At 46.7% G+C, this 14,499-nt stretch overlaps 1 protein-coding gene across 1 annotated transcript in view; it reads right to left on the bottom strand.

Moving 5' to 3' along the window:
• Positions 1–14,499, bottom strand: part of Dock2 (dedicator of cytokinesis 2) — a 408,847-nt gene that overhangs the window by 70,044 nt on the left and 324,304 nt on the right. The window contains exons 30-32 of the mRNA XM_015997613.3: positions 6,605–6,683; positions 474–574; positions 325–383 (exon numbers count right to left, since the gene is read on the bottom strand). Of these exons, the coding sequence (XP_015853099.2) occupies positions 325–383; positions 474–574; positions 6,605–6,683 (239 nt within the window). The remainder of the gene's footprint in view (positions 1–324; positions 384–473; positions 575–6,604; positions 6,684–14,499) is intronic.

Raw genomic sequence — 14,499 nt, 5'->3', positions numbered from 1 at the left:
CAGCTTCTGGAGTCACTCCCCAGAGAATCCATTCTCCCACCCTGGGAGGTTCCAAAGTATTTTATGGACCACATCACCCAAGAAGCAGGATGTAGACTAGCGACTGCCAATCAGCAGCAAGCATTCCTGTGACGCATGAGGACAGTTCCCACGGTAGCCCTGCCTCGTCCTCCCTCTTACAAATTCCTGTTTGACTTCCTAGGTCTGCAGGAACATCACACAGAAGCAGATTCACATATGCTGGGAAGGACAGGTTGGGGACTGGTCTTCAGGGAGGCACTGGAAGCATGCAGATACATCTTTCTGACAAGGGCGCCTACTCACCAAGCTTATACCACATATCACGGATGGAGAAGCCAATGAGCCGTCTCATGTCCCCATACCTAGAAGAAGCGAAAATGCCTGCTTCAAACCCCATTCCAGTGCATTTCATGAAGCCTCACCCCCTCAGAAAATCCAAGACTGCAACCTACTTATTCAGGATTTTGTTGTACTTAGCGTGCGTGAACTGCTCCAGCTGCAGAGAGTCCTGAGTGATAAAAGCCACTGCCAGATGAAAATAGTTGTTCCACAGCTGTAAAAGAAAGAGGAGAGCAGTCATGGAGAGGGTCTGGAAGAGGGGAAGCATATTAAACACTGTGTAATGTGAATAATTTATAAAGATGGCAGACGACAGAGGCAAGACCAGTTTAATTGTGTGCTCTGCAATTTTCTAACTGGCACAGACTCTGAAATTAGCATCCTGGCTGAAGCCAGGACAATGGATGGCTTTCTCTGGGCACTGGCCGTGCCTTCCCCCCTCTGACAATGGGCTTGGTTGAGGAGGATTTCAGAGCTGGAATCTTGTCGCTGTGGTGCTTTTGTTGTTCTGGTTTTTGAAAGACAAATAACTCACCTCGATTGGTGAGCTGGTTCCTGCCCTGAAATTATAGGTGTGTGAAAGATAAGGCGACTCAGGAAGTTAGAGCTTCACTGGGCACCCTCCCTGATCAACCTGACAGCTCTTAGGAGCCAGCCTGGAATCTGTTCTATCTTAAAGCACTGTACATTTGCCTTCTCCTCCATTCAATGATCTTAAAGTCTGGTTCCAGGACCATCAGCAGCATCACACCTTCAGGGGGTGGGGAGTGAGGCCCAGAGACATGTGTACCAAAAAGCCCTTGATGAGGGTGATTCAGGGGCTTTCTAAGGCTAGAATCCTGTCTCTACCAGCTTGTATGTTCTCAGCTGCTGTAAGTTTTCCAGGCGTATGATCTGCTGCTGACTGTGAAGGAGACTCGTGGAATCCACTCCCCCAGCTGGTGGTGAGACAGAGCAGAACAAACATTCAATACATACATATGGAAAGTATTCAGAAGGATGAGCATGGTGATGACAATATTGATATGGGCCACAGATCAGAAAGAAGAAGGTGTTACTGAGCCTCGGCAAATTCATCTGCAAAGTTGAGGTGACCTGATACTCACTGCAGAGGGCTGCAACAGAGGCAGCATGAGACGATATGTTTACAGGGCGTGGACCACAGCAAGAGCTTGAAAGGATCTGTCGGTCTCACTGTGGTTCCCTGCTCATTATCCAAGGGGATCTCTTTGTACCAGTGCTGAGCCTAGCAACTTGGATGCTCACGGAAAAGTCTTTTAAGATGCCTGACTTGCCAAGACTTTGTACACTGTGTAGCAAAAGGACAGACCCAGCAGCAAGAGAGACTGCCCTGCAGTGGAATCAGTCACCTTTCATTCCAGCAGGCCCGTCACAGGCTGCAAATAGCCAACACTGCCAAGGTCATGACTGCTAACAGCCAGACCTTCCATAGGCCTAGGGGTCCAATTTCAGAGACTAGCAGGCCCGGCCCCCCGTTTTCCATGAGCTACACTGCTTTATGTCAAAGGAGGAAACTCTAAGAACCAGATGTGTCACATGACCACACACAACTATGTCACTGGTGGACATAAGGATAATGTAGATATTTTTAATTAACAAAAAACAAACAAACAAACAAAAACAAAAAAACCTCTCTTTTATGTTGCATAGTATTCTTGCTGTTAGGGCTACTTCACCTTTAACCTTTCTCCTATGTGTAGACATGTAGCGTGGTCCTGCTTCTTTTCCTCCAGCAGTAGCACTGTATTAACCCTCTCGTTTAAACCTCTTGCTGCCTGAGAATCTCTCTCTGTGGTGTGCATCCCTAGGTCTAGAATCACAGAGCCACGGGACAGAGACAGGTACCACTGTTTGCTATTTGTTTTTGTGCATACTGCCAGGATGCTTTCCAGGGCTACAATCTAATTACCATCTCCACCTTCAGGAGCATGTTACCCTACCTGTCTGAGACTCGGTTCTTTCACCTGGAAAATGAGGATAATGGGCCCCAAAGGGTGCAGTTATAAGGACTAAATGAGGAAATCCTGCCCGGCAAACTCCCATGGACTCTTGCAATATAGGTTTAGACATCAATTCCTATAATAGCCTTCCCCAGTAATGGACACTAAAGCCGAACTGCTGGCATCCATCCTCATTACACCCTGTTCACAGCATTCATGACATATTTTAAACCAAGAAATTTACTTTCTATCTTCACTACTGAATGTAAAGGTCATAGAGACAAAGATTTCATTTTCTTGATCACCATGATATATATGATGTTTAGCTGTATGCCTGACCTAGCATGTATCACAGCAGTATTTGTGGAATGAGTTCATAGTGAATGGCCACACTTTATATGCATTCTTATCAATCCCCCTGAAGAGCTGGAGAGACGGCACAGTGGTTAAGGGTACTGGCTGCTCTTGCAGAGGATCTGGGTTCAGTCCCCAGTATCCATATGGCAACATACTTTAACTCCAGCTCCAGGGTATCTGGTGCCCTCTTCTGGCCTCTATGGGTACCACACACACATATACATACCCACACACAGACACATACGTATACATAATTTCAAAAAATAATAAAAATCAAATCCCTCTGAGAAGTGATAAAACTTGTGTTTTTCTCCTCATTTAGACATCAAAAAACCGAGGGCCACAGGGAGGAAAATTGCTCCATCCTACTGGCAAACGCAGCATTGGGAGCCAAGTTGATCTCACTCCTGAGCTCTGTTGCTGTAAAAAGCTTTGAATTAAATTACCACATGATCATAGTACAAATTCACATGTTCCAATGAGAAGTTTGGATACATGTATACCACTAGGGCAATTAGTATACTCATTACTTCATAAATTCTTTGTGGTAAAAATCTCTAGTCTAGTTACTTTAAGATTTACACAGCTACCAACTGCGTAGTCTTTCCACTGTGAAGGACACCAGAATGTACTCCTGCATCATGGCTATAGCTTTGTGGGTACTGACCAACCTCTTCCATCTGTCCCCTCCCTAGCTTCTCATAATTATTATTCTACCTGCTACAAATTTGACTTTCATGGAATCTACACACAAATGAATTCACAAAGTGTGTGTCTTTCTGCACTTGGCTTATTTCACTTAATATAGTGTTCTTGAGGTCTATTTAAGCTAAGGCAAAAGACAGGGTTTTGTTTTCTATGGCTGAATAGTATTCCATTGTGCATAAGACATTTCCTTTATGCATGGCTCTGCTGATGGACATGTAGACTGATACCATGTCCACAGCATGACAATGAACATAGGAATGAATAATGTCCCCTTGGCACTGATTTCCTTTTGTGTCTATGCTTAGTAGTGGAATTACAGAACTCCATGATGAAGTAGCCTGGACCCTCAGCACAAGTCTCTGCAAGGTTAATTTATATCTTCTTCCGGTCTCTGTGACCTTACAAACAGCCATGAGCAGCAGTTCCAGCATCCAGAGGGCACCACTGATCTTAGCTCCCAGCAGAAATCATCATTTCTGTAATGCCCGGGCCTTGGCACCTATGGAGTGGGCCTGTGGAACTGTTGGCCTTTTGCCCTTTGAATCACAAAACCACCACTCAGAGGAGAGGTTGGGGCCAATCTCCTTTCCCCTGTCCCTGCTCTGCACAGAGGTGGTTCCTGCTGGTATCACATGCATAATACATGAGCCCACAAGAAGGAGCCCAGGGTGTTCCAGGCAGGATACAGAAAACAAATCCATTCTCACAAGGGGGAGGAAAAGTTAGGGGGAAAAGAGAAAGAGAAGACTGAAAAATGACCCAGTTTTGGGGGGTACTTTTCACTGAATATCTGTGGAAGCCTCATTAGAAAAGAATCATTTGATTCTGTGTTCCTAGCTCTTTGCCATGGTTTACAGAATCCTGTGGGTGTGACAGCCGCGGGCTATGTTGTGTGATCAAAAAGCTGCTTCCCTGCTGGCTTGCCTGTCAAGAACTGACCTGAGTTCCTGATGCTTTTAAGGTCACTACAGATTACCACCACCACCACTGCCACCGCCACCGCCATTACCATCACGATCATCATCACCATCACCACCACAATCACCATTATCATCACCACCAGCACTATGATCATCACCATCATCAAAATGATGCTAACAAGGTAGCATTCATTAAATGGCTCTTACATTGCCAGCACCATTCTAAGTGCGTTACATGAACCAATTCTCCTACCCCTTAGAGCTGTCCACAGAAATAGCCCCAATGGCATCTTCATTTAACACTGAAGAAACCAAGGCACAGAGCTGAAATGCTTTACCTAAAACCACACGATTTGTAAGTTTAACGTTTGCATATTTGGGATATCCATTTCCTAGGTATCTTTCGTATGTCATTTTTCTTTCAGGAAAGTTGTATGAAACCTAAACGAATGGCATAGAGGACTGGAGCTCATCCTGTTGTGGGAGAGTGCCTCTTTAAGACCATGGAGGAGAGAGGCAGTCAGACCAGCAGGTCCAGAGGCTGGAATTGCCGACACCAGGGGCAAATGACAAAACAGTTGGCTTTTTTATGGTCACATACTGTCTCTCTGGCCCCCAGGTATGTTGTTCCAAGCTGTCCCACCAAACACAATGGCAATATCCACTTATCTGAACAGGCTTGTAAGTGGAAGCCTGTGGGCATCTGTGCTACATTTTAAGGGAAATAAAACCTTTCTCTTGATTCTAAAAAGCCAGAGTGATGTGTTTTGTTGCTCTGTGAAAGATGTATCATCCAGAGAGAAAACCCTCACCCAAGACCGTAGAAACACCCTGAATCTAGAGTGTGGCCATGGTTCCACATGGAAGCCTCTCGGCCACTGCAGGTTCTAGTCCCAAATGCGTTGACTTCAGGTTCTGTGCATGGCTTTTGGGTCTCACTCCTGCAACTTCAGAGAGGACGCTCGCTGGCAGCAGTCTCAAAATGGCAGGGCAGCTGAATGGCCCTTGGAGTGATTTCTTCTGAGCTGCTACATAAACTGTGGGAAAATGGCAGCTGGTCTTCTTATCATGAACATTGATCACCTCAGTTCCCTGATTTGAGCAAGGTCATGGAAGAGAGCAAGAACCTCGTTCGAAGAGGACCGTTATCCTTTCAGCCCAGCCAAGGTATCTCATCCCATCTTCCCAGCTGGGTGCATGGCACAGGTCTCAGGCCAGATGCCACCTCCCCCAGGGGACACACTGTACACCAGGCACAGGGCACAGAGTGGCTGTGAACACAAGAGTGAAAGTCTCGTTTTACCAGAAGGAGGAACGAAACATGCACGGAAGCAGAGGAGCAAGAGCAATGATTTCAAAGGGCAGTCAGTGCCACAAAGAAGCATCCGGAGGCCCCGACGCAACCTCATGACTGCAGGCTCATGGGACAAACCTCAGAAAGGAGCCAGATAGGGCAGGCTCTGTAAGGAGCAACTATTCCAACAGCAGCTGACTGGTAAGCTTTCCCAGCATGTTCCTGGGCTGGGAAAGCCTCCTGAAGTGAGAGGGCAGCTGGCATTTTACGGATGTATCACTCAGGTGGGATGACATCTTTGCCTGAGCCGATGAGTTAGAGAGGCCAGTGTGAGGGAAATACAGCCTCTCAGATGAGCAGGCAGGAAATAGCGTGGCCCTGAGTGGCTTTACTAGGTGACTTCTGTTCCCGTAGACTCTGCTACCAGAGGCTCTAAGGTTGAAGACTTCCCTGGAGGGTTTTGTGGGGGTGGGGTTTCTTCTCTCTCACTCCTGCAGAAATGCATGGGCAGTAGTACAGACTTTCCCATCAGGCTTTGAAGAGCATGTTCCTTGTGGGACATTACTGTACTTACCTCAGGGACATTCTTATCATCCCCTGAATGTCTCAGAGGCCCTGAGTCTTGGCTGAGCAAGCACATCAAAATGACTTTTAAAGGAATTGAGAAGTCACAGAGATGTACTTGAAAGCTTTACTGTAAATCATACTTCAGTGTCTGTGACTGGCTGTTTCTAAGCGCCAGTGAGCAAAACAGTAAGAAAACGTTACGTTTGAAAGGTGGCACCTGCTGGACAGTGAGTAAATGAGAGCCTCTATTATGGGAGGTCACATTTGCATGTGTGTCCCTGTCAAAGCTTCAGAGCGTCTCCTCCTCCCTCCCCGCTTCCCTTCTGCACATCTCCAGAGACCTCTGCAAGGCTTCTGTGTGCTTGCAGGTGGCTGATGGTGTAATCAGCCTGATGATGCCAGGATGGCCCTGAGCATCTCCAACACTTCACACTCACCTGGAACTCAAAGCTTGTGTGTTCTAGAAACTTCTGGTTCATGGTTTCTGCAAACTTGTTGATAGCTCTCAAGAAGACCCTAGAAGAGGAAACAAGGTTACTGGAGCATCTTCTCTCTCTTTTCTTCATGACAGACTAAAATCTCCTCACCTTCTCCCAGGGCAAGGTTGGTCTTCCTATGGGGACTAATGCAAGTCAACACAAGCGTTGCAGTTGCCTTGCTAAAATTCAAGAACTATCTGTTTGACTTTTTAGGAGTTTGTGTTGTCTTACATTCAAACTCTTAAAAGTTTATGGCTGAACAATCCATGCCATCCAGAAATGATATAAAGATCACTCCTTCCCCAAACAACAGACAGAATTCCATGGGATCCCCTCACCTAGAGAAGGCTGCCACCAACATGTGGGTGAACATCATTTCAAAGGTCTCATGAAGTGTCTATACAAGTGATATTTTAAGGATGTCATTTTGATAAATGGTGTTACACAGTGAATGCAATTTCATAGCTTGCCTAGTTGACTCAATAATAAATCCTGTGCTCCTTTCACACCAATGAGTGCAGCCGCACGTCATCGTTTTTAATCACCAAAGAGCATCCCACTCTTTGGCTGCATCACAGTTTATTTAATCAGTTTCTTATTGATGGGCCATTTTGTGGTTTCTCGGATTTTTTTTCCCTAATAGACAATGTTCCTATGATCACTCTTCCATGCACCTCACACTCCTTCAAGCGCCTCTTTCTAGTCCTCCGTCCAAGACCCAGTGCCAGTCAAATATCATCTGCATCTGCTGTAAAAGTACACTCTCTCCATCTCCCTAATCACCTGGTTCTCTCCCTCCTTCCCCACTGACTGATCCTACAGCCTCCCTTCTCTTGCCCTGCCATTCTCAGGGACACCTGGGCCTATGGAACAACCCCAGCCTCATCACTGACCTCCATGATTCTCCACTGCCCGTGGACCAGCCAAGCTCTCTCTCTACACTCATTGGTCTTCATGCTTTGGCCCTGACCTTTCTTCCTATGCTTACATTTCACTATTACCCTGTGAATCAGGTCACTTCCTGAGTGACATGTTTTCATTTTACAGCCTGTCCCAATTCTTCTAAGTTAAAATTATGCTTTCCTGGTATATACTTGAGGGTGTCCTGTCCAACCTCTGGACATCGTGATGTGATTTCATTATCTATAAATGTGCTGGGACACATTCATTGCTATCCTGGGACATATGAAGCTCAGGCAGGGCTGCAGGTCAAAAACACCCAGAATGCACTACTCCTTAAAACCTTTGACCATTCTCCTGTGCATAGATCACTGCCCACTTTCTCACTCTCTGGGGGCACTTTGTGTGCTCTTCCTACCACACTTGACATCTTAGCTGTCTCCATGACAGCCAAACTTCTGTTTCAGGCCATGGGTCAACCACAAGGCGGGGCCCTGAGCATGCTCCTTGCAGCTTCATCTGTAACGCCCTATGTGATCCCGGAGGACCATCTGAATGGCCCAGTGTCTGTTTCCTCCATCACATCACACTTCCCTAGGGATTAGGAACATCTCATGCTTACATGCTTGCTTTCCCAGTGTGTATCTTCCTTCTAGGCCTCTCATGAGCCCTGGCTCTCTGCTTTTGACAGAGCTAACTCTCACAGACCTCCTGCCCCACTCCCACTTCTCTTGGCAGTTTCCCCATGGAAGTGAAGAACACCCCCCACCCCCCCACCCCCCCACCCGCCGCCCCTTGCACTTGCTCCCAGAAGAGGAACAAGACTCAGCCCTGATAACATTGGCTTTGGCTTTGTCTCCTACCCAACACTCTGCCTCTCTGGGCACATCCTCAGCATTGCTTTCAGAACAGATCTAGAGCCACCTACTCCATTCACCCCCTGCTCCAGATGGGGACAAAGCCATAATCATTACTCTTCTGGAGGTTTACAGCTGCCTTCCAACTGAGATGTGGCCAAGGATCCTTTGTGTGCCTACGCTTGTGATTGTGCCTTCTTTTCTCAGGACTGCAGACTGATCTCAGACCTTCATGCATGCTGGGCAAACACTCTGCCACCTTGGTCCCACCATCTTTGATGAGCAGCAGGCAATCAATATCTCCTTGTGCCCTGAATGGCCGGTTCTGGCAAATACCTACAGCCTGCCTGAGGCAACAGAGGAGGCCAATACAGGAAGTGCTGATGAGTGTGGGTAATAATTTGAGCTCCATTCTGCTTAGGAGCCCCTAAGAGACCTTAAACAACACATCTGCACATCAGAAGTGTCCCCTCCTATGAGACAAGTAAGCTGGGCTACTGGTACCACTCTCATTGTCCCTCAGAGGTGAGAAGTTGTTCCTGGGTCGGTCACTCATTCCAAGGGACCAGTGCATTCACACACACCCCTCAGGCAGATAGATGTGCTGAGCACCCTGAAGCCAGAGAAATTCCAGAAAATAAAAGAGGATGCTCACAGGACGTAGGGGACTGTGCATAAAAACTGGTGCTATATTTTGCCTGGGTTGTTGAACATGAGGAATACTCGAGTATTTGCCTCGTGGGGCCCTGCTTGTCAATTGGGCTGCATCAGCAATTCGTTAAATACTTAACATGTTGTTTGCCAGGGGGAAAGGCAGCATATCCCGGTGTTGGAATCACAGAATTTGGAACATGCACACACCCCTAAATGTTATTTCTGACTTTGCCACTTTCCAGCTCTGTGGATTTGGGTCATGTTCTATCCTTCTGAAGTCTCCAGTTCCTCTCTACTGCACAGTGGTGAGGAAACCATTCCCTGGAGTTGCTGCAGGGAATGATGGGTAAGTGCCCAGTGAGCACCCAACCCAGAGCCTGGAGCTGCACAGTGGTCATGAGAGCTTTGAATCCTTCCGGTTGCCCAGTTCTCCTTCTAAAACCAGGCACAAATAGTTGAAAAGACAGTGCAAACAAGGAATATCCAGCAACCAGGTTTGAGCCAGGTAGGACCACACAGCAACAGAAATGGAAAATCCCACAAAATCCACCACCCTGTCAGGCTGTCAAAGAGCAGGATTTCTTTGGTTCTGCTTTTTTGCCATTTGCTAAGATGCCTTTGAAACAACATCTATATTTTCTCCTTAAAGATTAGTTATCTGATTCTCTAGATGGAAGTGCATTGAGTGGCTGTCATATTGTGTATAAACATCTCAGGAGCTGAAATGTGATACCCAAATGAGGGCTTTCTACGTTCCTGCTAGCAACAAAGCTATCAGTAACTCCAGAATAGACACTATTTAGGTTGTCAGTTTAAACCTGTCTGGGGTGCCCAGAGGCTAGACTAGTGACTGGAGACTGATCAGCCACGTGCTGGTGGTGGCGAGAGTCAGGTGTATCCCCTCCCCCTGGCTTCTCTGATAGCCACAAGCTGAATGTAAAAATCCCACTTAACTCTTGAGTTGTATTTAAGATAGGAAGCATAAGGCTTTTTTCTTCTTTAAAAATTGTTCTGAAGTGGGTAGAAATAAAAACACACTCAACTCTCTGTTGTTCTTAGCAAGGAGCACAAGTTGTTTAAAGCAAGGTTCATTTTCAAATTTCAGCAGAACACCTCTTATCCATGGTGTGTTAGCAGGCTGCATGGTATCCAGGGTGTCCTCTCTGCACCAGGCTCAGTGCATGGAGCTATTGCAAGGACAGCAGTGAGCTTTGCCTGGTCAACTCCCATCCTTCTGAGCTACAACCTTGACCTCCCCAGAATCTCACTGGCATCATCTACAAGAGGAGCCAAGTGTGAAGACACAACAAGATGCAATTTAGATTCCAGGGCCTCTGCACACGGAGGTCAAATGTCAGGCACTCTTCTCCCGAGTCTAAGCTGGTTGCCACCACATCCAGCAATGGGGGAATCTGAGGCTGGAAGTACTTTGATGTGACAGCACAGCGCCACCCCACGGTAACAAGTTGTATGACATGAATAAAAGCAGAAAAGAGAGTGAGGATCCTCCTCTGGAGAGGACCATCCAGGGGAGCAGCGGACTTCTGTGACTCCCACTCTCCTTTGCCCTGTGGTTCATGGGGTATAGCTGGTTCTATTGGTCAAAACTTAAGGATGGATGTAATAGATATGCCTAGGGGGTGGAGCTCTTATGCTTCCCCTGAGCCTGACATGCAGCATGTTCCCAGGATCCTTAAGCTGCTCCTATCACAGTGCCTCAAAGTTCATGCACCAAGAGGTTAAAGCAGTGGTTCTCAGCCTTCTTAATGCTGCGACCCTTTAATATAATTCCTCATGTTATGGTGACCCCCAACCATACAATTACTTTGTTGCTACTTCATAACTGTAATTTTGCTACTGTTATGAATCATAATGTAAATATCTGATATGCGACCCCCAAAGGGTTTGCAACGTACAGGTTGAGAACCACTGGGTTAGGGAGAGGTAGCACATCCCAGCTCGTCAGGGCACAGCTCACCTAAAGTGTCTTCAGCACCAGGGATGTAGCAGGCTCACCAAATCTGGATTCTTTTAGCCAATTGCACTTCAAGATTAGATGTACTGTGTGGAGTAAAGAAACCATGGACCAGCGAGAAGGCTCAGCAGATAGAGGTGTTTGCCATTAAGCCTGCCAAACTGAGTTTGGTCCCTAGAACCTGTATGGTGGAAGGAGAGAACTGATTCCCTCAGGTTGTGCTCTGTTCTCTGTCCTCCACACACACACCATGGCACGTGTCGACTGGTGCATATACATGTGTGCGCACATGCCTGTACATACACGCACTCACACACACATTAAAATAAAACGAGAACACATCTTCCGCCTGTCTTCCTCTCCCCCGTTCTTTTCTGGTTGAGGTGTATCACAGGAGGTGGGGACTCCGAGAAGGAATACTCACTGTAGCCTGGGGTAGGCAGCAGGAGGGGGAGCGGGTGCCAGCAATTTGCTGTCACACGATGGAAGTGCTAAGCAGTGTCTGCTCAACTTCCTAGAGCCGCCTGCTCTGACCCAACTGGGCACCTATTATGTGCTTGACACTCTATCTTGAAATGCATCACTGAAAAAGATAGTCAAGGTCCAGCCTGTGTTTGCCTCTTCTGCAGAGAATTCTAGATGAATCCTGACTGCAGGAATAAAAACAATAGCTATACAGTTCTTGCTATGTGCCAACTCTGTGCCAATTACTTTATGCCAGTTAGCCTTTCATTTTAGCCGCATAAACCCCACAATCCTCTGTGATGGGGATTAATCCCATTTTACAGTGAGGAAAACTGAGTCCAGAGCAGCTAAGTGACTTCCCCAAAGTCAATAACTATCTAATGAAGAGCACAGGATTTGAACCCAGGAAGTCATTAGCCTGTATGCCTCCATGCTGTCTCTGGACTCTGCTCTCATGAGGGTCACTGCAGGACTTGGACATGTTTCTGCTCAAACTTACGATTTCCCTTACTAGAAGGAAGCCTTCAGGATCGTAGCCTGAACGGATCTGTGCCCTCCCTAGAGCCTTAGACACTCAATAAACGTTGATTGACTGCTCTAAGAGAAGCTGTAGAAACGTGTTTAAATCCCTAACCCCCTTGAAGTGCTATGATTCCAGACTGAGGCACAGACACAAGAGAGGGAAGAGAGGTTTCCTGGCATAATTGTGTTAATTTACAACATTATGAAGAACTTGATCATTTAAAATGTAAACATGTCATGTAAATCAGAGCATGCTGAATGCTGCATCTTACCAAAAGGAAAAATGCTCCACCAGAAAGTGTTTCTTACAGTAGAGATGTCATCACCTGCACGTACACGAACAGCAAACCCCTGGGGGAGACATCCAAAGCTGGACAGCACCCTCCCTCCACCACCAAACAGAAGCACAGGTAATAGACAACTGATTCACACACGCAAGCCTAAATCAGAGGTAGTAATAGATTAACTACAGTGACACAGATAATGAAGGGCGAGAGATAGCGATCAAGGGAAGGAGAAAGGATTAGAAGGAGGGAAATAGGGAAAGCAAGTTAATTAGTTACAATGCCCAGGCTGACTTAGGGATTCGCTCATTATGTAACTGGGTTGTTTCTTTCTGGGAAGAGGAAATAGTATCGCAGGTGAGTGCCCCACTAGGCTAAATCATGGTGCAGCCTCTGTTCGAGTATATTCTGCAAAGTAGCTGCATGACCTTGGCAGGCTGTCTCCCCTTCGGGCTGCTGTCTGGATGTCTGTTCAAAGCTCTTCAGATAAATGTCTCTGGTACACAAGGTGAAGAAACCCGGCTTCAGTACTTGGCTCGGGTCGAATGTCTTCGCTCTCTTTCACTGGCATTGCTGCGATGAGTAAGTCAGCTTTGTCGCTGATGAAATGCAGATGGTTGTGGTCCTACCTCATAAGGTTGTTGTGAGAAGAGGGGGAGCTACTGCATGCAAAGCATTTATAACAGTGCACTGATCTAGGTGCTTAATGTCAGCTATGAAATTGCACACAAAATGCAGATGTCATGAGCAACCCTCAAGAGCTCCATAAATGGAGACATCCTCGTAGCCAGAATATGAAAGAAATCTATAGACTAAGCTGTTCTAATGCAAGAACAGCCATTGTTAGAGGGAGGTGACATCAGCAGCCCAAGGCCAAGTTGTCATCACTTAGTGATGCCAACATCTGCCGTACTGAGGTCTGACTTGTTATCAGGTGTGGTGCTTCGGAACAACTCCATCCTCCCCAAAAGAGAAACATAAAGCCCTGTAAAATGGGCCATGGTTATCCTCTCTCCACAGATTAGGAAGCCGGCACTCCAGGAGGATGAATGAATTCTGGGAAAGGGAGGGCAGCCATGCAGGCCTGGAATCCCAGGACTTGAGAGGTTGAGGCAGGAAGACCAGAAATTCAAAATCATCTTCTTTAACTGCATAGTGAGTTCAAGGTCAACCTGGGCTACATGAAGACCATGTCGTACCCTCGAGCCTGAGTTTATAAGACACTGAAATGTAAAGGCATGCATTTCACTGCCCAGAGCCATAACTGTTTTTATTTAGGAGGCAACTCCACTTTCTTCAGTTCCTTGGGTTCCATTCTAATTTTCTCGATCATTTTAATGGTCAACTTGCCACAGTGTAGAATCAGGTGGGAAGAGTCTCAGTGAGGGACTGTCTAGGTCAGGTTTGCCTGTGGGCAGATTTCTGAGGGATCTCTTCATTGGCTTGAGGTGAGAAGACTCACCCTGAACGTGAGTGGCCCCATTCTCTGGGCTGGGTGTTCTAGACAGTCTGAGAGTTCAGGAAAGCCAGCTAGGCACAGACATACACACATTCATTTCCCATCTGCTATTGACTAGTTGTAGCGAGATGCTCAGAGTCCCTGCCTTGACTTCCCTCCAGTAACAGACTGGGCACAGGAATTTGAAGCCTCATACAAATTCTTTCTCCCTGAAAGTTGCTTTTGTGAGGATATTTAATCACAGCCTCTGGAATGAAACCGGGGGACATAGTGGCTCCACTGCCTGTCCCAACACCTGCTCACACGGATCACCAAGTGCTTCTCCCAGAATGCGTGGTACAAGCTCCAAAGGGGAAACTTTGCCTGGTGAACTCCATTCCTGGCCTTGTATTAGCTCAAGTCATCTGCTCCCTTTTCTGCCAGTAACCTGTTCCTCCTACTTACAGCAATTCTAGAGATTTCTTTGGAGAACTACCTTCTCTGTTACTTTCCTGGCTGCCTGTTGTTTGGATAGGATTGGCCACACTACCTCCAGTTCAGAAGGCGGATCGTAAGATCAAAGCTTGACTTAACAATGTCTTTCATTTCTCTGCCACAGGTAACCTAAACCAGACTTTGAAGGTTGGCCTTGGAAATTACACTATTACACTGCACTGAATGAAAAAAAAAAAAAAAAAAAAAAAAAAAAGCTTCTCTTGGAAGATTCGTAGAGAGGGCTCAGCACTTCAGAGCATTAG

Source organism: Peromyscus maniculatus, chromosome 8, assembly GCF_049852395.1.
Source record: "Peromyscus maniculatus bairdii isolate BWxNUB_F1_BW_parent chromosome 8, HU_Pman_BW_mat_3.1, whole genome shotgun sequence".
NCBI classification, from domain to species: Eukaryota; Metazoa; Chordata; class Mammalia; order Rodentia; family Cricetidae; genus Peromyscus; species Peromyscus maniculatus.
Note: the sequence above shows the minus strand (reverse complement) of the source record. Positions and strands in the feature narration are given on the sequence as shown.